At 46.3% G+C, this 22662-nt stretch overlaps 4 protein-coding genes across 6 annotated transcripts; 3 read left to right on the top strand and 1 right to left on the bottom strand.

Moving 5' to 3' along the window:
* The first annotated feature begins 253 nt into the window (after positions 1 to 253).
* On the top strand, positions 254 to 3882 carry cnrip1a (cannabinoid receptor interacting protein 1a). Its single transcript, XM_058639930.1, has 3 exons — positions 254 to 506; positions 1578 to 1722; positions 1813 to 3882. Exons 1-3 carry the CDS (start codon positions 328 to 330, stop codon positions 1975 to 1977), a joined length of 489 nt encoding a protein of 162 aa, XP_058495913.1. The 5' UTR covers positions 254 to 327; the 3' UTR covers positions 1978 to 3882.
* Positions 3883 to 4712: 830 nt separating this feature from the next.
* Positions 4713 to 9500, top strand: ppp3r1b (protein phosphatase 3 (formerly 2B), regulatory s1ubunit B, alpha isoform, b). The gene is made up of 6 exons (XM_058639929.1): positions 4713 to 4927; positions 5875 to 5914; positions 7393 to 7569; positions 7676 to 7735; positions 8223 to 8407; positions 8635 to 9500. The coding sequence occupies exons 1-6, from the start codon at positions 4925 to 4927 to the stop codon at positions 8680 to 8682; spliced, it is 513 nt and encodes a 170-aa protein (XP_058495912.1). The 5' UTR covers positions 4713 to 4924; the 3' UTR covers positions 8683 to 9500.
* Positions 9501 to 10061: 561 nt separating this feature from the next.
* etaa1a (ETAA1 activator of ATR kinase a) lies at positions 10062 to 15077 on the bottom strand. 2 transcript variants are annotated; one of them, XM_058639925.1, is made up of 8 exons: positions 14848 to 15077; positions 14288 to 14422; positions 13348 to 13418; positions 13112 to 13224; positions 11484 to 12616; positions 10884 to 11045; positions 10420 to 10560; positions 10062 to 10295 (listed from the first exon to the last, which is right to left on the bottom strand). In XM_058639925.1, exons 1-8 carry the CDS (start codon positions 14993 to 14995, stop codon positions 10195 to 10197), a joined length of 2004 nt encoding a protein of 667 aa, XP_058495908.1. In that variant the 5' UTR covers positions 14996 to 15077; the 3' UTR covers positions 10062 to 10194. The 2 variants fall into 2 exon arrangements, with proteins under 2 accessions (XP_058495908.1, XP_058495909.1); XM_058639926.1 differs by having other exon boundaries at positions 14844 to 14930.
* Positions 15078 to 15208: 131 nt separating this feature from the next.
* On the top strand, positions 15209 to 22606 carry spred2a (sprouty related EVH1 domain containing 2a). Of its 2 annotated transcripts, none has more exons than XM_058639927.1 (7): positions 15209 to 15475; positions 15579 to 16046; positions 17060 to 17234; positions 17307 to 17475; positions 20236 to 20300; positions 20644 to 20799; positions 21066 to 22606. In XM_058639927.1, exons 2-7 carry the CDS (start codon positions 16021 to 16023, stop codon positions 21732 to 21734), a joined length of 1260 nt encoding a protein of 419 aa, XP_058495910.1. In that variant the 5' UTR covers positions 15209 to 15475; positions 15579 to 16020; the 3' UTR covers positions 21735 to 22606. The 2 variants fall into 2 exon arrangements, with proteins under 2 accessions (XP_058495910.1, XP_058495911.1); XM_058639928.1 differs by having other exon boundaries at positions 15209 to 15356.
* Positions 22607 to 22662: the final 56 nt, after the last annotated feature.

Consider the following 22662-nt stretch of genomic DNA (forward strand, 5'->3'; position numbering starts at 1 on the left):
CACTGATAATTAAAGTAGTAATACCATAATTAAAGGTAATAATTAGATAATTAAAGCTAATAATAAGATAACTAAAGTAATAATAAGATCATTAAAGGAACAAACACAAATTAAAAATAATCCCGGAAGTAATGAAGAAAACGCTTTTATTTTGAAAGAGGTAACCGGAAGCGTCGTTGCGCACCGCTGCTCTGTCCGCATCCACCGCAGCATCCGCCTCCAACCCTGAGCCCGCCCCCACAACACCGAGCCACAGCTGAAGCAGCGCCGTAGCACAGACGGACACACACACACACAGACAGACAGACAGACGGAGAAGCCGCGACCATGGACGCCGTGCCCGCGCTCATCCACATCTCCATCTCTCTGAAGATTCAGCCCAACGACGGAGCGGTTTTCTTTAAGGTTGACGGAAGCCGCTTCGGTCAAACCCGGACCATCAAACTGCTGACAGGCTCCAAATATAAGATGGAGGTGGTGATGAAGCCGGGGAGCGTGGAGGCCACGTAAGACACACACACACACACACACACACACAGAACAACAGCTTCTGCGCCACCTGCAGGCCTCAACCCTCACACACACAAACACACATGAATTATTCATCATCATCATCAGCATCAGCATCATCTACTGCTGCTGCAGCTGACAGGGGGCGTGGTTTATGTCATAGTGATGCTGCAGCTGACAGGGGGCGTGGTTTATGTCATAGTGATGCTGCTGCATGGGCATGGTTTATTTACTGGTGATGATGCAGGTGACAGGGGGCGTGTTTTATTTATGACTGATGATGATGATGCCGGGGGGGGGTGGTTAATTTACTGGTGATGATGCAGGTGACAGGGGGCGTGGTTTATTTTGCAGTGACGATGCAGGTGACAGGGGGCGTGGTTTATTTAGCAGTGATGATGCAGGTGACAGGGGGCATGGTCAATTTACTGGTGATGATGCAGGTGACAGGGGGCATGGTTTATTTAGTAGTGATGATGCAGGTGACAGGGGGCGTGGTTTATTTAGCAGTGATGATGCAGGTGACGGGGGCGTGGTTTATTTAGTAGTGATGATGCAGGTGACAGGGGGCGTGGTTTATTCAGTAGTGATGATGCAGGTGAGAGGGGCGTGATTTATTTCGTAGGGATGATGCAGGTGGCAGGGGGCGTGGTTAATTTAGTAGTGATGATGCATGTGGCAGGGGGCGTGGTTAATTTAGTAGTGATGATGCAGGTGACAGGGGGTGTGGTTTATTTAGTAGTGATGATGCAGGTGACAGGGGGCGTGGTTTATTTATGAGTGATGATGATGATGCCGGGGGGGTGGTTAATTTACTGGTGATGATGCAGGTGACAGGGGGCGTGGTTTATTTTGCAGTGACGATGCAGGTGACAGGGGGCGTGGTTTATTTAGCAGTGATGATGCAGGTGACAGGGGGCATGGTCAATTTACTGGTGATGATGCTGGTGACAGGGGGCGTGGTTAATTTACTGGTGATGATGCTGGTGACAGGGGGCGTGGTTTATTTAGTGGTTAAAAGAATCACATGGATCACAAACTTGACAGGCCTCCTCTCGTCTCCACAGCAACATGAACATTGGGGGCGTGGTCTTCCCTCTGGAGCAGCAGTCCAGAGACGATGACTCGGTGGTTTACCACGGTCAGTATGTCACCGAGGGCGTCCCTCACACCAAGAGCGGAGACAGACAGCCCGTCCAAGTCAGCATTGAGGTGAGAGGACAGTGTCCCAGAGTGTGTGTCTCTGAGAGGACAGTGTCCCAGAGTGTGTGTCTGTAACTGTGTGTGTCTGTGTGTTTGCAGTTTAACAAAGCAGGGACGTTTGAGACGGTGTGGCAGGCAAAATACTACAACTACTACAAGAGGGATCAGAGTCAGTGTGGAAACGAGTTTAGCTGCATCGAGTATGAGTGTAAACCCAACGAGACCAGGACCCTGATGTGGATCAACAAGGAGACGTTCAACTGAGTCCCAGCCGGCACCAACGTCAACGTCCAATCACACCTGTGACGTGCTTTAAAGCTGCTCTCTGAACCACCGCGAACACTCAGGAAAACAAAATGGCCGACAGAGGAAAAGATGGAGCCATTTCCTAGAAAATCACTCTTTTATGAAACTTAGTGATGGTATTCTTGTGTTTGTATGTGGTACTGACACACAGTGAACACAGTGAACACTGACTGTGCTGTGAGCGCCCCCTGCTGCTGAGAGCCAGCCACACACACACAGAGGATCACGTTCGGTGGAAACAAAATGGCTGCCAGCAGAGACACCAGGAAAAACAGTTTTTTATCCACTGAACAAACGACTCTACGATCTCTACGTCACATGATCACGTCTTTATCTCACTATTAAAGTTTGTAAACCACTCACTCTCCCACAATAAACCTCATCGAGAAAATCAGTGCATCACACACACAGGAGTGGTTGATCCATTGCGGCCCCCATCACTAAGTTCAAATGTCTTATTTTGTCCATTCGGCTTTAAAAATATATCATTTAGACTTACCTCAGTGACACAAAGTGACCACACGAGGCAACAGAGAACCAGCAGCTCCTATGAAGTTTGGTGTGGGAGAGTGAGTTTTTACGTTTAGATTTTATTGGCGGAGACTTTTTGTTAAATGGATAAAAATCTGTTTTTCCTTGTGTCTCAGGATAGTTCTCAGCAGCAGGGGGCGCTCACAGCACAGTCAGCTCTGACTGTATTTTAGTTCCTCACAATGTTTCAGAGTGTAGCTTTGAAGCTGGAGCACAGAACAAAGACTACGTTAGAAGAAGAAGTCCAGAGCTGCGTCTCGGTTCAAGCCCCGCCTCCTTCAGTAATGCATTTAAAGTGTTGTTACGTCACAGTGAGGTAATAATAAGGCTCCGCCCCCTCCCAAACTATCACAGGGTTCATTGTGCAGCAGTGACGGCGGTAACCCTGGTAACTAACCCTGGTTCAGATTCTGACATCTGCATCGCTGAAGGAGGCGGAGTCTGAAACAACATGCTGCTCAGGTGTGTAAACAGGTGATGAATCTGTTAGCCTTAGCTTCAGACAGATCTGTGATTCTAAGATAACAGTATCCCACCTGCTGTCACAGTTTATGCTAAACTACGCTAGGCTAGCCACTAAACCTATTGGTGCATTGACGAGAGAATTTAAATTCATGTCGAACAACAGCCGATCATGTGACCGCGGCTAACAGCCGACCATGTGACCGTGGCTAACAGGTGTTTGCTGAAGACACCTGCGCTCGTATTTAACCTTATTTATTATGTGTGTGGGTTTTCATATTTAGCATTTCATATTGTAGCATGTAGCATACGTTACAGAAACTGACCTCAAGTTATGTTTGCTAAGTAGTACACGCTAATCACGTCCTTTTAATCAACACATTATTTTGGTATTTGACAGGGTCATGTCCACAGACACCAGTAGGGGGCAGTACTGAGTGTACGGCGCTCAAAGAAACAAAAAAACTACAGCTTTCAGAGCAGCCATCTTGAATTATAAACACATAAGGTCATAAGGTCATAAGGAGTTTGGATGAGTTTTATGACATTGAATTACAACTTCAGGGGCCCGGGAGGGGCGGGGCCAGGGTCAAATCAAAATGTGTGAGTGAGAATATTTGAAATATAAAAATATCAATGAAAAATCACCTCATTATATTTAAAATGGCAGCTGCTCTGAGAATAAACAACTCGCCGAGTCATGATTCAAACTCGCTGAGTCATGCTTCACTTTGTGTTTTTGTGTGTTTTGTACAACTGAACTAATTTTGCCAAATTGGATCACTTTGTTCCTTTGTTACGATGTCAGTGTGAGAACTTTGCTGTTTTGTTACGTTGTTGAAGTGAAAGAATAAAACGACTATAAAACAACAGTGTGTTTGTGTTTATGCTGTTTTTCCATCAAAGTTTAGTTTTAGTTTCATTGTTTTCCATGATACCATAGCTCCTCCTCCTCTGTGTGGGCGGAGTCATCACATCACTGTGGTGACGTGGTTTTCACCACTCCAACACAAACTAGTGACATGTAAAGCAGTTTTTTGCGTGAAAGTGAATCATTAGAATCATTACTTCAGATGAGTTGACAGAATGGTTCCGTCCTTCAGTCACTGAACTGAAATCCCAGTGAACGTGGTCACGATCGCCGTCTTTCAGCAGTGCTGTCTCTAAATCCACCAGACTCCTGTACAACACACTTGCTTTGCTAAATGTTGGAGATGAACGCATGTTTTTAGGATTTTTAAGTCTTTTTAACTTTCATTTAACTTTGATGGACATTGTTGGCTTTGACACCATGACTCTTCAGTGACGACACTTTCTGACTAATCAGAGGCGGGCAGTCTGATGATGTCACAATATAGTATGCTCAACTGAACCTGTCAGAGCAGGAACTAAAAACACAGCAGGTACCAGGTTCTGTCACTGATGGAGGAGAAGAAAACACTGTAGAGTTAGAGGTGTGAGGTGGAGAAGAACCATTATTAATAACAAGCTAAATCTGCACGCCTTCAAAACAGCAGCACACACGCACACCAGTAGAGGGCAGTACTGTGTGCGCGACAAAGGAAACAAACAAATAAAACTGTATAAACGACAGCGTACCTAGAAATGTGATAATAATGCGCTACCCACGAAACTTCCTCATTACAAAACACTGTTAGAAAACCTTAGTTCATATAGTGCTATACAACAGGAAAGAGCGTCACGTAAATGTTACGTAAAACAGATTGTGTAAGTGTGGTTGTGAGAGGTTCTCTCTCTCACTCTCTCTCTCCCTCCCTCCCTCTCCGCTGTTCTCCGTGCTCGCTCGCTCTCGGTACCGGTGTCCGCTGCTCGGTGTGTGTTCGGCAGAACGTCGTGTGTCTGTGATTCGGCTCTGACTCTGTAACGGTCCGTGTGTGGCGGTAAAACAAACATGGTGAGGAGTGTTCTTTATTTAAAGTGTGTGAGCAGCTGCTGAGGACCGTTAGCTGCCGTTAGCCTCAGGTTAGCTCTGTGATTGTTGTTTTTCCTGAAGCTAACGTTAGCCACAGATTAGCCCACAGTTCATCGTCGCTGTGACGCAGCAGTTAATGTGTTCACACCGTCATCATTCATTCGTTCATGTCTGTAACGACTGATCTGTGCATTTGTACGGTATAGCTACAATGCTAGGCTAGGTAACTGGCAAACTACGGGCTGGAGGCGTACCACCGGAAGTGAAGCTCGATTACATTCAAAATAAAAGCTTATCTTTTGAAAAACGGAACCTTTTCAGAAGCGATTATGTGTTATAATGTTTGTATCTTTACTGTTAAGACTGACGAGAGTTTTTCCAGTATATTTGCTGCTCTATAACATAAAAACTACAAATATGTATGTGACGGTGTATATATATATATGTGTATATATATATATATATATATATATATATATATATATATATATATGTGTGTCTATATGTTTATTTATTATCAGGTAAATTTGACTTGACTTGGAATGTGCTCGTACACTAAATAAATAAATAAATGAATAATCAGAGGAAAATAAAGTAGTTATTTACAACATTGATCTGTGTGTAAGTAATCTAATAATCCATGTGTCTTTTATTCATCATATAGTACATGTAATAATAAATGTATATAATTTAATAATGATGTCATTGGAGAAAGTGAATGTCATTGAGCTTATTTTAAAGATAGTTTGGTTTTTATTTTGAACTGTGGTCGTTTGGGGTACTGACACAACAGGGCACTCACAGCACAGTCAGTAATGACTGTATATATACATATATATATATATACGTATGTGTGTCAGAGTTTTTTTCTCATCACATAATTGATTCAATCTAGTTTAGAGTTTTCTCATCTTTTTTCTCTTCCTCAGGGAAATGAAGCAAGTTATCCTCTGGAAATGTGTTCACACTGTAAGTAACAATAACACGTTCATATACTCAAGGATTCAAGGGTTTTTATTTGTCACATGTATGTGTTACACAGTGAAATGTAATGAGTCGCTCAGAGACACACACACACAATGGGGGGTAGACAATAAACAGTAATAGACAGAAATTATCAGAAGGTAATGATAAAAAAGGTAAAAAGTGACAGTGATATTAAAGTGCAGTGTAGCAGTAGTGATGATCAAAGTGGCAGTGTGCAGTGGTTGGCCTGGTTGAAGAGCCTTATGCTGTCAGTTTGTGATGTCAGGCTGCAGAACCGTTTGCTTGAGTTCAGCAGCTTGAACAGGCTGTTGCTGGGGTGGGAAGTGTCCTCGATTATCTTGGTAGCTCTGCTCCGGCAGCGTCTGGTGTAAGTGTCCTGCAGAGAGGGCTGATCTGAGCTAATGCAGCGTTCGGCTGCTTTTACCACTCTCTGCATGGCCTTAGGTTCTTGGGCAGTTGCCGAACCAGGAACAGATGCTTGTTGTCAAAATGCTCTCAACAGCGGCTGTATAGAAAGTTTTCAGGATCTTGGTGGAGACCCTGAACCACCTCAGCTGTCTCAGGTGGTACAGGTGAGATGGACCAGGTGAGTTCATCAGAGTTGAGGGAACATTAACACATTCATACTGAAGGAACATTAACACGTTCATACTGATAGTCTGAAGGAACATTAACATGTTCATACTGATTTTATGATGTAAATAAATAAAAATATTTATTACTTCAGCTAACTGTGCTCTCTGAGCTAACAGCCTGCTCTGCAGCTAACTGTGCTCTCTGAGCTAACAGCTCGCTCTGCAGCTAACATTGCTCTCTGAGCTGAGCTAACAGCTAGCTCTGCAGCTAACATTGCTCTCTGAGCTGAGCTAACAGCCTGCTCTGCAGCTAACAGTGCTCTCTGAGCTAACAGCTAGCTCTGCAGCTAACTGTGCTCTCTGAGTTGAGCTGACAGCTAGATCTGCAGCTAACAGTGCTCTCTGAGCTAACAGCTAGATCTGCAGCTAACAGTGCTAACTGCTCTACTTATGGTGTTAAAGATAAATCACAGTTACGTCATAGCATGTTAGCGACATTCTGCTAACATTAAAGAGCTACTGAAACTTTGACGTTAAAAAAAGTTTTATTTATGAAAACAACTTCCTGCGACTTGTCAAAGACATGACACTGAGAACAGATGTTCACTTCTTGTTGACTCTGGGACACCATTCAGTGTCCAGGCCATTGGTGCTGATCACAGTGATTAGTGTAGAGGGACGTGTCACATGATTGAGGATTAGTAGGAGCTCTTTCAGTCTGAACCGTCATGGCTGCCACAAACAGGAAAGCAGGTGAGTCAGTAAACAGGAGGCAGGAAGTGAGACGCAGGTGAACTCAGGTGTGTCCAGACAGTCCCCGGGAAAAGCCCATGTCCACACCTGTCCTCATGTCACTCACGTCTCCGTCTCTCTGCTCTGTTTCAGTTGACGCTGATGAGATTAAGAGGCTGGGGAAGAGATTTAAGAAACTGGACCTGGATAACTCGGGCTCTCTGAGTGTGGAGGAGTTCATGTCTCTACCTGAACTCCAGCAGAACCCGCTGGTCCAGAGAGTCATCGACATATTCGACACAGATGGGAACGGAGAAGTGGACTTTCAGGGTAAACAGATGGACTGAAGGACAGCAGCTGCTCCTGGGATTATTTCTCTGATGTGGAAAAAATAATCTGAGTCACTCACAGATTTATTCTCCTTTGTTTTTGACAGAGTTCATTGAAGGAGTTTCACAGTTCAGTGTCAAAGGCGATAAAGAGCAGAAGCTGCGCTGTAAGTGTCCGTCACTCATCTTCATCATCATCAAGTTCAGGTCTTCATACAAACCAACAGAACAGTACCAGTTGTACTGGACCCTGTGTACTGTATGAAGACAGAAAACAAAAAGAAAATCAGTGATATTAAGAGCTGCTGGTCCTCTGCTGCCTCGTGTGGTCACTTTGTGTCACTGAGGTCAATCTGACCGTTGGATTGGACTGAAGTGGCAAAATAAGACTTTTGAACTTGCAGTGGATCAACAACTCCTAGAAATCACTGATTTTCTCTCTGGACTTTAGTAAAGGAAAGTGAGTGGTTAAGAAAAAGTCTGTCCAACAGTGAGATAAAGATGTGATCATGTGACCTGGATATCGTAGACTTAAACTGACGCAGTCTTTTGTTAAGAGGATAAAATCAGATTTAGAAAACCTGAACACACACACACACACACACGTTGACAGTAGCTCACCTGCGCCTCCATGTGCCGTGTGTGTCCCCACAGTCGCCTTCAGGATCTACGACATGGACAAAGACGGCTTCATCTCCAATGGTGAGCTGTTCCAGGTTCTGAAGATGATGGTGGGAAACAACCTGAAGGACACGCAGCTGCAGCAGATTGTTGACAAAACTATCATCAACGCCGACAAAGACGGAGACGGACGGATATCGTTTGAAGAATTCTGCGCCGTAAGTTTTCCCAAATATGCTAACCCGGCTCTCTGAGCTAACGGCTAACCCTTTAATGTTATTTGTAAATAAACATGAATCAGTTTCTTCATACACAATAGTCAATTTCCTTTTAACCTGACTTTCAAAATAAGAGCCACTGACTTGGGCTTTTTATGACTTCTCATTTAAAATCAGTAAAATAAAACACCGACCGTTGACCCTCAGCTCTTTGTCTCCCCCCGCAGGTCGTTGGAGGATTGGACATTCACAAGAAGATGGTTGTCGACGTCTGACCACACACACTTTCGCTCTCTCTGACACACACACACACACACACACACTCACTCTGTCTCTCGCTCTCACTCACACACACACGTTCTGAAGCCAAACTTCAACCTTTTATGACTGAACAGGAAGTCATGATCAGCTGATGAATGTTTGTATTTATATTTATTTTGAAGTTGATCGGTGGTCATGTGACGCCGCAGGACGTATTTCATCAATCATTTAAAACAATCATCACAATCGTTGCCAATGTTTTATTTAAAATGGTTCAATTCCAACATGATCTGAACGCAGCACGACGCGTTCCAAGTGCGTCAGTAGTTTTGCGTACAGGTGTTTCCAGCTGCAGATGCACAGTGTCGCCCCCTTCAGGTGGATTCAGGTCTCCATTGATGGTGTCAAATGATTTGAATGATGATAAAAACAGCATTTCTTGTGTTAAAGAAGAAAAACATGACGTCATTGCGACGCTGCTGTGATGCGTTCACTGACCTGTTTCCTGTTTGTGTCTTTGGTGCATGCTGCGTGACGTCACAGTGACGCTCCGACTGTTTACATTTGAACTGATGACGACGCAAATATTTACATTTTTAAACGTTTTGATGCATGATTCATAGAAACCATGGGAAGTTGCTTTATTTATTGACTGATGATATTCTATTATTGTTCTTGTTCTGGATGATGATGATGTAACTCGTTTTGTTTTGTATTTTCAGAGTTTTAGCTCGTGTTAACGGATGACCAACGTCACGTTGACGAAACTCAAACGTCTTTGTTGGTTTTTAAATCTGAGGTTTCACACTGGAAATAAACGCAAATAAATGTCTCAAGTCTCTTTTCATTTTTCCTCAAGAGCTAACTACCAACGCTGCCCTCTAATCATCTGTTGTGGCCAACCTGCAGTACCCTCACAGTCCACCAGAGGGCCTCAACCCATACGTGACAAGGTCCAGTATCTTAAAGGGGACGATCAGTAATGAGATCATATACATTTTTTTATTGTTTATTTATTATTTATTGCTGATGAGCAAATAAACCTTTAATCAGACTGAAATGATAAACAAGCTGAAGTGTTAGCCTAGCTTAGCATTAAGAGTGGAAGCAGAGAGAAACTGCTAGCCTAGCAAAGCATAATGACAGGTAGCAGAAAACATTTGTTATCAGAGGGAATTGTTAACTTAGCATAATGACAGGCAGCAGAAAGAATTTTTAGCTTAGCATAATTACAGGCAGCCGGGGGAACCGGCTGATTACAAACTTCCTGTTTGTAATCATGCAATGATGATTATTATTTTTTTTTTTTACCAAAATAAAGGCAAAAATGTCCAGGGAAAAAAAAAGTAATAAGCAAATTGTTGAACTGGTCCTTTAAAAACACACGAGTGAATTTTTCAGAATAAAAGTGAAGAAAGTTTAATTTTAAAACAAATTTGAAAGAAATCATGTCCAGACATTTATTTTCGTCAGTGCAAACAGAGCTTACGGTGGTCACTTCCTGTGTGGCTCCACCCTCAGATGGGTCAGGTGAGGTTGTGGGCAGCAGCCTGAAGTCGCCGTTGTCGTCGCTCCATCGCCTGCTGCTTCTTCAGCTCAATCTCCGCGGCCGAACATTTTCCCACAACTGCGGCGAAACACAGCTTAGACTCCGCCCACTCTGACCTCACATTCACATCGTGTTCATGTCTGATCGTTGTGTCCAGATCAGACCTGACTAATCGCTGATGTGTCATCAATCACGTTCTTACCTTTGTTGCTGGGCTTCTTGAAGGTGAACTGCTCTTTGTTGTTGTTCCTCAGTGGAGCTGGTGGTGGCGCTGCAGCAGGTGACGTGACTTCGCCTCCTCGCCACAAACGTTCTGCTTGTGTGTCGTTAATCAAATCCATTCCTGTGTCAGCAGAAAAAACTGTTAGCCTAGCTTAGCATAGAGACTGGCAGAAAGACATAAACTGTTAGCTTAACTTAGCCTCAACACTGGCAGCAGTACACAAACTATTAGCCTAACTCAGCATAAGGACATAATGCCAGTCCTTATACTAAGCTCAGCTAACTGTTGATGTCCTACTGACAGCAGGACATGATCTGTTAGCCTAGCTTAGCATAGAGACCGATAGTGTTAGCCTAGCTTAGCATATAGACTGGCAACAGGACATATATTGTTAGACTAGCTTAGCATAAAGACAAACTGTTAGCCTAGCTTAGTATAAAGACCTGGGTTGGTCACATGGTTCCGGTTGCTGGGCTTCTTGAAGGTGAACTGCTCTTTGTTGTTGTTCCTCAGTGGTGCTGGTGGTGGCGCTGCAGCAGCAGGTGACGTGACTCCACCTCCTCGCCACAAACTTTCTGCTTGTGCGTCGTTAATCGAATCCATCCCTGTGTCAGCAGAACAAACTGTTAGCCTAGCTTAGCATAAACACTGGCAGCAGGACATAAACTGTTAGCCTAACATAGTATAGGGACTGGCAGCAGGATATGATCTGTTAGCCTAGCTTAGCATAAGGACCCAAAGTGTTAGCCTATCTTAGTATAAGGACTGGCAGCAGGACATAAACTGTCAGCCTGGCTTAGTATAAGGACTGGCAGCATGACATGATCTGTTAGCCTAGCTTAGCATAAACACTGGCAGCAGGACATAAACTGTTAGCCTAGCATAGTATAGGGACTAGCAGCATGACATGATCTGTTAGCCTAGCTTAGCATAAGGACCTAAAGTGTTAGCCTAGCTTAGCATAAAGACTGGCAGCAGGACATATATTGTTAGACTAGCTTAGCATAAGGACATAAACTGTTAGCCTAGCTTAGCATAAAGACCTGCGTTGGTCAAATGGTTCCGGTTGCTGGGCTTCTTGAAGGTGAACTGCTCTTTGCTGGTGTTCCTTAGTGGTGCTGGTGGTGGTGCTGCAGCAGCAGCAGCTGAGGTAGCGCCGCCTCCTCGTCGCAGACTTTCTGTCACCGTGTTCACTCGTTCACCTGCACTGACGTTTGAGGCAGGTCTACCCGGAGCTGCGAGGAGACGTGTGGGCGTGTCTTTGTGAGGTAAAGGCTGCTGATTGGCTGACTGTACAGCTGTCCTCTGAGTCTGTTCAGCACATTTATTGTTCTGGATCTGGTTCTCCATGTCGTCGCACACCTCACACAACAGCTCGTCGTCAGCTGGGTCGTCCCACAGGGGCTCAGATGAAAAGAAGACATCCAGGTCTCCTGTGTCCTGTGTGTCAGAGACAGATGTTTTGGAAACCTTGGACTTCTCTGCGTTTGACGTCTGCTGGTGCCGCTGGGATCCTGCGTCGTACAAAAACCTGCTACACTCAGTGTCGCCACCTGCTATTTTTGAGCTGCAGTGAGTCCTCCTCTCTGACAGGTGAGGACTTGACTCCAGTCTGAAAGTCGCTCTTTGACACATGTTTGTCTTTTCCACTTTGGAAATGGCCAATTGGGTGAGGACAGTGCCCCCTCTGGCAGGAGCGTCACTGGACAGTCTCTGGGTGGAGCAGAACTTGGGGGCGGAGAACTTCTGTGGATTCTGCGTCATATCCAACACCAGAGAGTCATTGAGCAGCTCATCACTTTCCCAGTCATCCACAAACTCGTCTGTGCTGCCTTTTGTGAAACCACCAGCAGAGGGAGCTACAGCGAGAGCGGCTTTGACCTGTGACACCTGAGCAGACGCCGGCGGACTCAAGTTTCCACTGACACGTTGTGTCGGTTCATCGAAGAGAACGTCAAAGTCATCATCCATGTGTTGATCCAGATGAAGACGGCGAGCGTCCGTCTCAGCCGCTGCGTCCACAGAAACGTCCTTGGGGTCCTCAAAGTCCAGGATGTCCTCAGACAGAAGCTCCAGCCTCTGCTGGTGCATGTCCTCCACTTCGTCCTCGTCCTGATGAAACATGGTGAAGTCAAACTGTTTGGCCAGTTTTAACAGGTCGTCCACTCCAGTTGCTCTGAGACAAAACATCACAGACATGAGCTTCTGTCACTCGCTCTCCCACACCAAACCTCACAGAGAAAATCAGTGATTGATCCACTACTGCCTCCATCACTACGTTCAAACGACTGATTTTGTAAAATATTTAATTTAGACTTAAATCAGTGACACAAAGTGACCACACAAGGCAGCAGAGGACCAGCAGCTCCTGTGTCCCCGCCAGCTAAAATCCCAAATTTTCTCTATGGACTTTGGTGTGGGAGAGTGAGTGGTTTACAATGTTCAGCCTAACAGTGACGTGAACGTGTGATGTAGATATCAGAGACAAACTGATGTAGATTTTATGACAAAAGTCTTTTGTTAAGTGGTTAAAATCTATTTTTGTCTTAACAGCAGTTTTTTTTTTAGGGAGGGCCAGGTTTGCTCATGTGAAGATTGTCGGGCGTCAAAGGTCCCTTTTTTAAACAGTAAATGTTACACACACCTGGCCCTGGTCTAGAGGAAAACCCACCTCGGGGATTTCTTCTTGGGTTTGGGGACGTGAATGTCTGGAGTGCAGGGGATGGTGGCGCTGTCTCCGATCCACTGCTGTAACGTGGGCTCCATCACCTGTGGTCGGCCGTGCTTTACAGACACAACATTTCAATACATCAGTGTGTGTGTGTGTGTGTGTGTGTGTGTGTGTGTGTGTGTGTGTGTGTGTGTGTGTGTGTGAGTGTGTGTGAGTGTGTGTGTGTGTGTTCAGACCTTTGGAGCGATCCTGTTGACGATCTCTGAGATGTTCACAAATCCGGTCGCGTGTTTTCTTCCTCTTTTACCTGCAGATTAAAAACAACAAGGTCATGTGACATTTATCAAACATTTAACAGAATTAACTGCACAATATCCCAGCAGCAGGGGGCGCTCACAGCAGTCAGAGCATGCGACATATGTGGATATAAATCTGCACACAGTTTGTTTCTCTGGACTCATGACAAATTTAGTGACAATACACTGTAAAATATACTGTAAACATAATCTGTTAATGATCTTAAAATACATTTATTATTATTACCTTTCATTAGGAATAGCTCCTAACAGCGCCACATACAGGCCTTGCATATGTACTACAGCATTTAGAGTAGTTTGTGTGGATTAGGCCCTCAGTCTTGTCTTGTCTAGCCAAATAACATCTGCCATCAGACTGACTGCCAAATAATGAGCCAAATAACATCTGCCATCAGACTGACTGCCAAATAATGAGCCAAATAACATCTGCCATCAGACTGACTGCCAAATAATGAGCCAAATAACATCTGCCATCAGACCGACTGCCAAATAATGAGCCAAATAACATCTGCCATCAGACCGACTGCCAAATAACGAGCCAAATAACATCTGCCATCAGACTGACTACCAAATAATGAGCCAAATAACATCTGCCATCAGACTGACTGCCAAATAAAGAGCTTTTCTATACATCTGCCATCAGATCGATTGCCAGATAATGAGCTCTTCTATACATCTGCCATCAGACCGACTGCCAAATAATGAGCTTTTCTATACATCTACCATCAGACCGACTGCCAAATAATGAGCTCTTCTATACATCTGCCATCAGATCGACTGCCTAATAATGAGCTCTTCTATACATCTGCCATCAGATCGACTGCCAAATAATACAACATAATAAAACATGACTGTTTACCTCTGAGTCTGTTTGGTGAAGGAGACGTGGCGTCCCAGATGATGTCCTGTTGGACATCCGAGTCGTTGTGAGGAGACTCTGCACTGAAAGCACCAGCTGTTGTGGATCCAAACATTCTGGTCGGAGTCTTAAAGTCTACACCAGAGGAAACAGGTCAGAGGTCAACACAGACAATTTTAGTATTTCAAATTTTCAAATTACAAATTTAGTATTTCAGCATCATCATGTTATATAAATCCTCCATCAAAGGGACAAAATATATGTAGACAATAATCTACCAATTGATTTCTTGATGGTTTTTGTTTTAAACTGATCTAAAAACTAAAACCAAGTAACATTCATATGAACATAATTAAAATAGCATTATTGTTTCACTGCAATTTATGTGAAATTCTCCATATTTTCTCATTTGGCAGCACTAGTAATAATGTTAGAAAGTGCTATTCATCACATTTATCAACTGACTGTTCACTTCATTCAACAGTTAAACCTAAAACTGTTGAAAAAATGTAAATAGGATTTCGCGCGTCATCGTTGACATGTTCAGGTGACTCACAGACCTGAGACGTGGTTCCGAGGAGAACCGGTCTCCGCCGCCGCCGCCGTCTGGCTCTGTCGGTACTTTCTGCTCAGCCGGTTCAGTCTCAGTTCGGCCGCTGAGTCCATTTCACTGGACCGACACTCCGTGTGTCCGCGGCCGCGGTTCATTCCTGAACCATGTCCCTGACTTCAACCCGTCAGCGGAACTCTGGTCGTCCCGCCATCTTCTCCCTCCCACAATACCTTTCGAAGACGTGCTCAAGAGCAACAAAGCTGCGCGGACATGCGCAGATATGCTCAGCAGATCAGATTGTATTTGTATGACGTCACATCACAACATACATGATCTCAAGTCTCTGTACATATGAAGACAAGAGACAAGCGAAGACAAGAGAAAACAAGAGGAGACAAGACAAGAGAAGACAAGCAACGACAAGACAAGAGAAAACAAGCGAGAACAAGAGGAGACAAAATAAGACAAGAGGACACTAGAGAAAACAAGACAAGAGGAGACAAAAGAAGACAAGAGGTGACAGAAAAAGACAAGACAAGCGAAGACATGAGAAGAGACAAGTGTAGAGTTCAGCTCTTTCTCTGTCACACACACACGTGTTAGCTGCAGTAGCATAACATGGCCACTTGGTGTCGGTAAAACATTTGGCTTTTATTTTGAAGGCGTTTACAGCAGTGAAGTAGTGCACTGAGTACTAAAGTATTCTTATTCTTATTCTTCTTATTATTGTTATAATAGTAACAGCACGTGACTGCAGTCCTCCGGGTGTGACGTCATCGCCTGTCTGCGCTGTCACGGAATCAAACATGGAGAGAAGGCGAGCAGCAGCAGATGATGATGATGATGCGGCTCATCTGGAGCCTTCCTCACCGACACCCGCGCACCGTCACCGGTCACCGCGCTCCACAATACTCCGGCGAGGGAGGAGGTAGAGGAGGGAGGCCGTGATACGAGAGCACGTAACACACACCGGAGCGGATACTAGGAGGGAACCGGAGTCGCCGCTGCCGCTACTGTTGCCGCTACTTCTGCCGTTGCCGCTGCCGCTGCCGCTACTGTTATCGCTGCCGTTCTCGCTACCGCTGCTGTTGCCGCTCCACTGCCGCAGGCCCGTAAACATGAAGAAGCCGCACCGCCCTGCCGTGGCGGGAGATTTTTGACCGGAGGTGAAACGGAAAAAATGTGTGAGGACACGCGCCCAGACGAGTGAGTATGATGATGATGTGTCGATTTTGGCTCAAGTCTGTGTGTGTCTGTGTGTGTGTGTGTGTGTGTGCTGTAGAGCATGTGTGTGTGTGTGTGTGTGTGTGTCATAAACACTGACCTTGTCAGGATCAGTAATCCTCATGGAGACCAAGTTTAGTCCTAGACTAAGATGGTCTAGGACTATGGTTAATGTTAGTCATAAACTGGTTATGGTTACAGCAGACACAGGTCAGGTGTGTGTGTGTGTGTGTGTGTGTTTGTTTACTGTCCTTCATCTTCACCATGACGATGATGAAGAGCAGGTTCTTGCAGGATGTGACTCTTCATCATCTGCATCTTCATCATAACCATCATCACCATCATCATCATCACCATAACCATCACCATCATAACCATCATCATCATCACCATCGTCACCACCATCATCATCACATCATCATCACCATCATAACCATCACCATCGTCACCATCATCATCACCACCATCACATCATCATCATCATCATCATCACCATCATCATCACATCATCATCACCATCATCACCATAACCATCACCATCATAACCATCATCATCATCACCATCGTCACCATCATCATCACCACCATCACATCATCATCATCATCATCATCATCACCACCATCATCACATCATCACATCATCATCACCATCACCATCTTCATCATCATCATCACACAGGAAGTGAAACTTTGTATAAACTGAAGTTTGTAAACCACTCACTCTCCCACACCGAACATCATAGAGAAATTCCGTGATTTTAGCTCACGAGGACACAGGAGCTGCTGGTCCTCTGCTGCCTCGTGTGGTCACTTTGTGTCACTGAGATCAATTGGAATGGAGAATTTTTAAAGCTGAAGTGACAAAATAAGACATTTGAACTTAGTGATGGAGGCAGCAGTGGATCAACAACTTGTGTGTGTGATGATACACACACTGATTTTCTCTGTGGACTTTGGTGTGGGAGAGTGAGTGACGTGTGTGTGCTCCGCTGCAGTGACAGCTACATCGTGCGCGTCAAAGCGGTGGTGATGACCCGTGATGATTCCAGTGGCGGCTGGGTGGCACAGGATGGCTGCCTGAGCAGAGTGGGCGTGTCCAGGCTGCTGGCGTGCGAGTTGCTGGGACGCCGTGTGTTTGTCATCCATGGAGAACGCATCAAAGACCGGCAGGTGGGCGTGTCCCCTGTCTGTGCTCACTTCCTGTTTGTCACTAGCCTGTAACCGGCGCTGCTTCTGTTCCAGGTGGTTCTGGAGTGTGTTTTGAAGAAAGACCTCATCTACACCAAGGCCACGCCCACATTCCACCACTGGCAGGTGGACAACAGGAAGTGTGGTTTAACCTTCCTAAGTCCGTCTGATGCCCGAGCCTTTGACCGCGGTGTGAGGAAGGCCCTCGAGGACCTGACGGAAGGTAGGACACGCCCACCAAAAGCTAACTACCGTACAACAGTGAGATAGGGCGCCCCCTACTGGCTGGACAACTGTCTCCACTGTAGAGGAAACTTAGGGCCCTTTTTCCTCTATGGTCCCGCCTCGCCTCGCCTTGACACAGCACGGTTTAGGTTGCATCTCCACTACAAAAAAAGTACCTACTCAATGTGGGCGGAGTCATCATTGCACAGCTGTGTGGAAATGCTGTAACTTTGTTTTACACACACACACACAAATGAGTGACTTGTAAAGCAGATGTTTTCAGTGTAACTGAATCATTCGAATCCGTTCATTAGTTCAGTTCTTCCTCCATGAGCCGAGCACACACTCTGACACAGTCACTGCACAGAAACACAGCAGCAGGTCTGTGATCAGCTGTGCTGTTAAGATTCAAGATTCAAGATTCAAGATTCTTTATTGTCATTATGCAAGCATAACAAAATTTCCTCCCGAGACTCTCAGCAAACATTGAAATACGAATGAACAAAACAGAAAACAAGAAAGGTTATTGCAGGTGAAATGTGCAAAAAGTGAACAGTGCAGGGAAATGTATGTACAGGGGGAAAAAGGGGCAGTTGTATTATAAATATAAATATAAATATAAAGTGCAGCTTAGTGCCAGACCTGTGTCATCCACTACAGAGGGGGGAGGGGGGGGGGGGGTTATTGATTTCACAGCTCTGGGGAAGAAGCTGTCCCTGAGTCTTTTGGTGGAGGATCTGATGATCCTGTACCGTTTTCCTGATGGAAGTGGTGCAAAAAGAGCGTTGCCTGGGTGGGTGGGGTCTGTTGCTATCCGTCTGGCCCTCCTCTGGAGTCGTGCGGTGTAAACAGAATCCAGATCAGGTAGACGGCGGCCCACAATCCCCTGTGCAGTTCTCACCACCCGGGCTAAGTCCTTCCTGTTTTGTGACGTGCAGCTGCCGTACCACACCGTCACACTGAGACACAGGATGCTCTCTATCGTGGCTCTGTAAAAGTTTGTGAGCAGCTGAGGAGAGAGTCCAGTCCTCTTCAGCTTCCTGAGGAAGAAGAGCCTTTGTTGGGCCTTCTTCACCAGGTGCGAAGTGTTCACACTCCATGAGAGGTCAGAGGAAATGTGGATTCCCAGGAACTTGATGTTGTCTACACGCTCCACTCCCTCTCCTTGTATGCAGAGTGGAGCGTGTTCAGTCTTCCTGGACCTCCTGTAGTCTACTATGACCTCCTTTGTTTTGGTGGTGTTCAGGATGAGGTTGTTCCTGGAGCACCATTGTGTGATGTGCTGGACCTCTTCTCTGTAGTGGGTCTCATCATTGTTGGATATGAGACCCACCACGGTGGTGTCGTCCGCAAACTTTACAACCATGTTTGTGGGATGGATGGCAGAGCACTCCTGTGTGAAGAGAGTGAAGAGGGCTGGGCTGAGCACACAACCCTGTGGCGTTCCGGTGTTGAGGACCAGCGGTGCAGAGGTGGACCCCCGTATCCTAACCACCTGGGGTCTGTTGGTGAGGAAGTCGCTGATCCAGGAGCAGAGCGATGGTGCCAAACCCAGATTGTGCACCATCGCCTTGTTGGTGTTGATCCTCCTCAGGGTGGACGTCACCTGGTGCAGCTGCAGGGTGAGAGGCTGGTGCTGCACCTCTGGCTGAGGAAGATGTACAGTCCTTCTGCTCGGAGAGTCGAAGCGTGCGAAGAAGCTGTTTAAAGTGTCAGGCAGAGTGGGGTCGTGGCTGGCCTGCTGCTCACTACGCTTGTAGTCAGTGTGGGTCTTGATGCCTTTCCACATGTTGCGGGTGTTGTTGTCGCGGAAGTGTTCCTCGATGCGTAGCCTGTACCGATGTTTCGCCAGCTGGATGCCCTTCTTCAGTTCTTTTCGGGCCCTGCTATAAGCCAATTTGTCTCCTACTCTGTCGGCTGCATCCCGGGCTTTTAGCAGGGACCGCACTGTGCCGTCCACCCATGGCTTCTGGTTGGGAAAAACCGTGATTGTTTTTGTGGGTAGAACAGCGTCGGTGCAGAAGTGAATGTAGGACAGCACAGATGACGTGTAATCCTCTAGGTCTGCATCCCTTTTGAACACCTCCCAGTCTGTCTGTTCAAAGCAGTCCTGTAAGGCTGCAGAGGCCTCCTCAGTCCAAACCTGGATGGTCCTGGTGGTGGGTTTGGACCTGCAGATCAGAGGTCTGTAGGCAGGAATCAGCTCCACAGAAATATGGTCTGACATGCCAAAGTGAGGTGCTGCTGCAGCCTTGTATGCCCCTTTGATGTTACAGTACAGTTGATCCAGTGTGTTATTGTCTCTTGTTGGAAACTTAATGAATTTGTGGAATTTGGGGAAGACAGCCTTTAGTTCCACATGGTTAAAGTCCCCAGCCACTATCACAGCCGCTTCTGGATTCGCGTTAATTGTTGGAGATTAACTTTTTAACTGATCTTCAGTTCACCATTGTTCGGCTTGATTCTTGTGTCGGACCTCTTCCTGTGACGACACGCTGACCAATCAGTGGCCGGCAGTCTGACGACGGCACACATAGTGTCAGCTCAGTGCGCTCGGAACCTCGCCAGAGCAGGTGCTAAAAAAGTAGCTGGTACCAGGTAACAGGTAACAGGTAACAGAAAGTATGCTAGTGGAAATGCAACTTGACTGTGGTGAGGTGAGGTGAACTGGTGGAAACACATCATTAAAGACATGTACGAATGTGGGAAGAGCCTCTCAGCCTGATGTGTCTGTGTTTGTGTGTGTGTGTGTCTCCAGGTTCGACCACATCCTCGTCAACGCTGCAGAATGAGGCGGAGCTTGGCGACGATGACGTCTTCATGGTGAGACTCTTTTATGAAACTGAGACATGCTGGGTCACATGATAAGGTCACATGATCAGGTGTGTGTGTGTGTGTGTGTGTGTGTGTGTTACAGGGACATGTTTAACCTCATTGATTCTTCTTGCTCTCATCACATGACATTGTAAATGATTCTCCATGGTAACCACACACACAATCCTCCAAGTGCTGTGAGCACCCCCTGCTGCTGAGAACCAGCCTGACACACAGAGCTTCTTAAATGTGAGCAGCAGGGGGCGCTCACAGCACTTTTCATCTTCAAGTCCTGACAAAGCTGTGGTGACATCACAGAGGTGGGCGTGGCCCCTCTCTCTCTCTCCTGCAGACGACCACTGACAGCTCGTCCAGCTCCTCCCAAAAGAGAGAGACGACCATGCGTGCGCTGGCCCCACCCACTATCTGCGAGCCCCGTCTGCACCACTGTATCCTGGGACATCTGTACGAGCAGCCACGCCCCTCGGATCACTACTTCCTGGACCAGGTAGAGTGGGCGTGGTCAGATGGAAGAGATTGACGAGGAATTGATCTGACTTATTTAGCATGTTAGCATAGCAATTTAGCTTCGGCTGAATTAAATTCTCCTGGTGCAAACAGGCTCCGCCCACATTTGACATATTTTAAAATTAAAGCATCTTTGCCAGGACACAGACAGACAAGAGTACGACCATGTGACCTGTGCTGTGTAACACAGATTATTACCCAGAATGCCTTGCAGCAAGCTGATGACCCGTCTCCGTGTCTCCGCAGGCTGTGCACATGTTTCCCTGTCACGTTAGCTTCCCGCTGGACGAGGAGATTGTACGCATCAGTCCCCGCGAACAGACCTGGCTCACTGGTTACGAGGATTATCGCCACGGCAACGCAACGCGACACAAACTCACACAGCCCGACGACCTCCGCGCCTGCATACATTTCACCAAGAGTGAGCCGCCCAAATGTGACTACGATTTCCCGTACCCGCTGAGTCGCGACGCCCAGCGAGGATGTAACGGTAAACTCAGCCGAGCAGCGGTGGCGACGGCACAGCCGCGAGCGCTACAGCCCAATGGACAGCAGAGGGAGGAGGACGGCGAGCGTTCACGCTGCGTGTACTGTCAGGACATGTTTAACCGCAAAGACAATGGGCGGGGCCACTGCCAGGAAGCACCTGACCCCATCCAGACCTGCATCCGGCGCGTCAGCTTCATGTGGTGTGCCGACAGCTTGCTCTACCACTGCATGTCGGACCCGGAGGGCGAGTACTCGGACCCGTGCTCCTGCGACACCGGCGACGAGCGCTTCTGCCTGCGCTGGACGGCGCTGGTGGCGCTGTCGCTGCTGGCGCCGTGCATGTGCTGCTACGCCCCCCTCAGGGCGTGTCACCGCTGTGGCGTGGCGTGTCACTGCTGCGGAGGGAAACACAAAGCCGTGGGCTGAGGCGTCACAGGTGGGCGTGGACTCGTTGGAGGAGGAGGAGCCTGTCATCGTGTTGCTGTCGTCTTTTGTTGACGTTTGTCTCGTCTCAGATTCACAGGAAGCTTGTCTGAAAAAACCCTCAAAAATGTTCATTTATATGTAAAATGATGTAAATGTAAAGATCTATAAAAGAAGTCACTTTATATTTTTACACTCATGTGTTGAAGACTTGAACCTGTGCTTGTGTGTGTGTGTGTGTTATCATCAGGTCACATGACGCTGACACATAGTCAGCACTAACTGTGCTGTGAGCGCCCCCTGCTGCTGAGACAGAGGCTCACTCTCAGTGAAAACATGGCACAGATTTTAGCCTCTTAATAAAAGACTTGTGTGATGAAATCTATGTCAGTTTAAGTCTACGATATCTGCGTCACATGATCACGTCTTTATCTCACTGTTACACAGACGTTTGTAAACCACTCACTCTCCCACACCAAAGTCCACAGAGAAGATCAGTGATTTTAGCTGGCAGGGACACAGGAGCTGCTGGTCCTCTGCTGCCTCGTGTGGTCACTTTGAAGTTACAAAATAAGACATTTGAACATATTTGAACACAGTGGATCAACAACTCCTTAAATTCACTGATTTTCTCTCTGGACTTTGGTGTGGGAGAGTGAGTGGTTTACTTTTTAAAAATGTTTTTCAAATGTGTAATTTTAAGACTTTATGCTCATTTCTCAATATGTCGCTATCTGCCACCAGGGGGCGTCTCGGTCGGGTGATTCCGTTGTAATTTCACAGTTATAGGTGAGACATTTTAACTGTAGCGCCCCCTGACGTAATTCTTATTGGTCAAATTGTTGTAACTCCACATTTCAACTGTGTGAATATACAGGTTTTTAAAAAACAAACAAAAACGTGTCTCTTTTTTTGTGTCGTACATGCAATA

The sequence above is a fragment of the Solea solea genome, chromosome 10 (assembly GCF_958295425.1).
Source record: "Solea solea chromosome 10, fSolSol10.1, whole genome shotgun sequence".
Taxonomy (NCBI): domain Eukaryota; kingdom Metazoa; phylum Chordata; class Actinopteri; order Pleuronectiformes; family Soleidae; genus Solea; species Solea solea.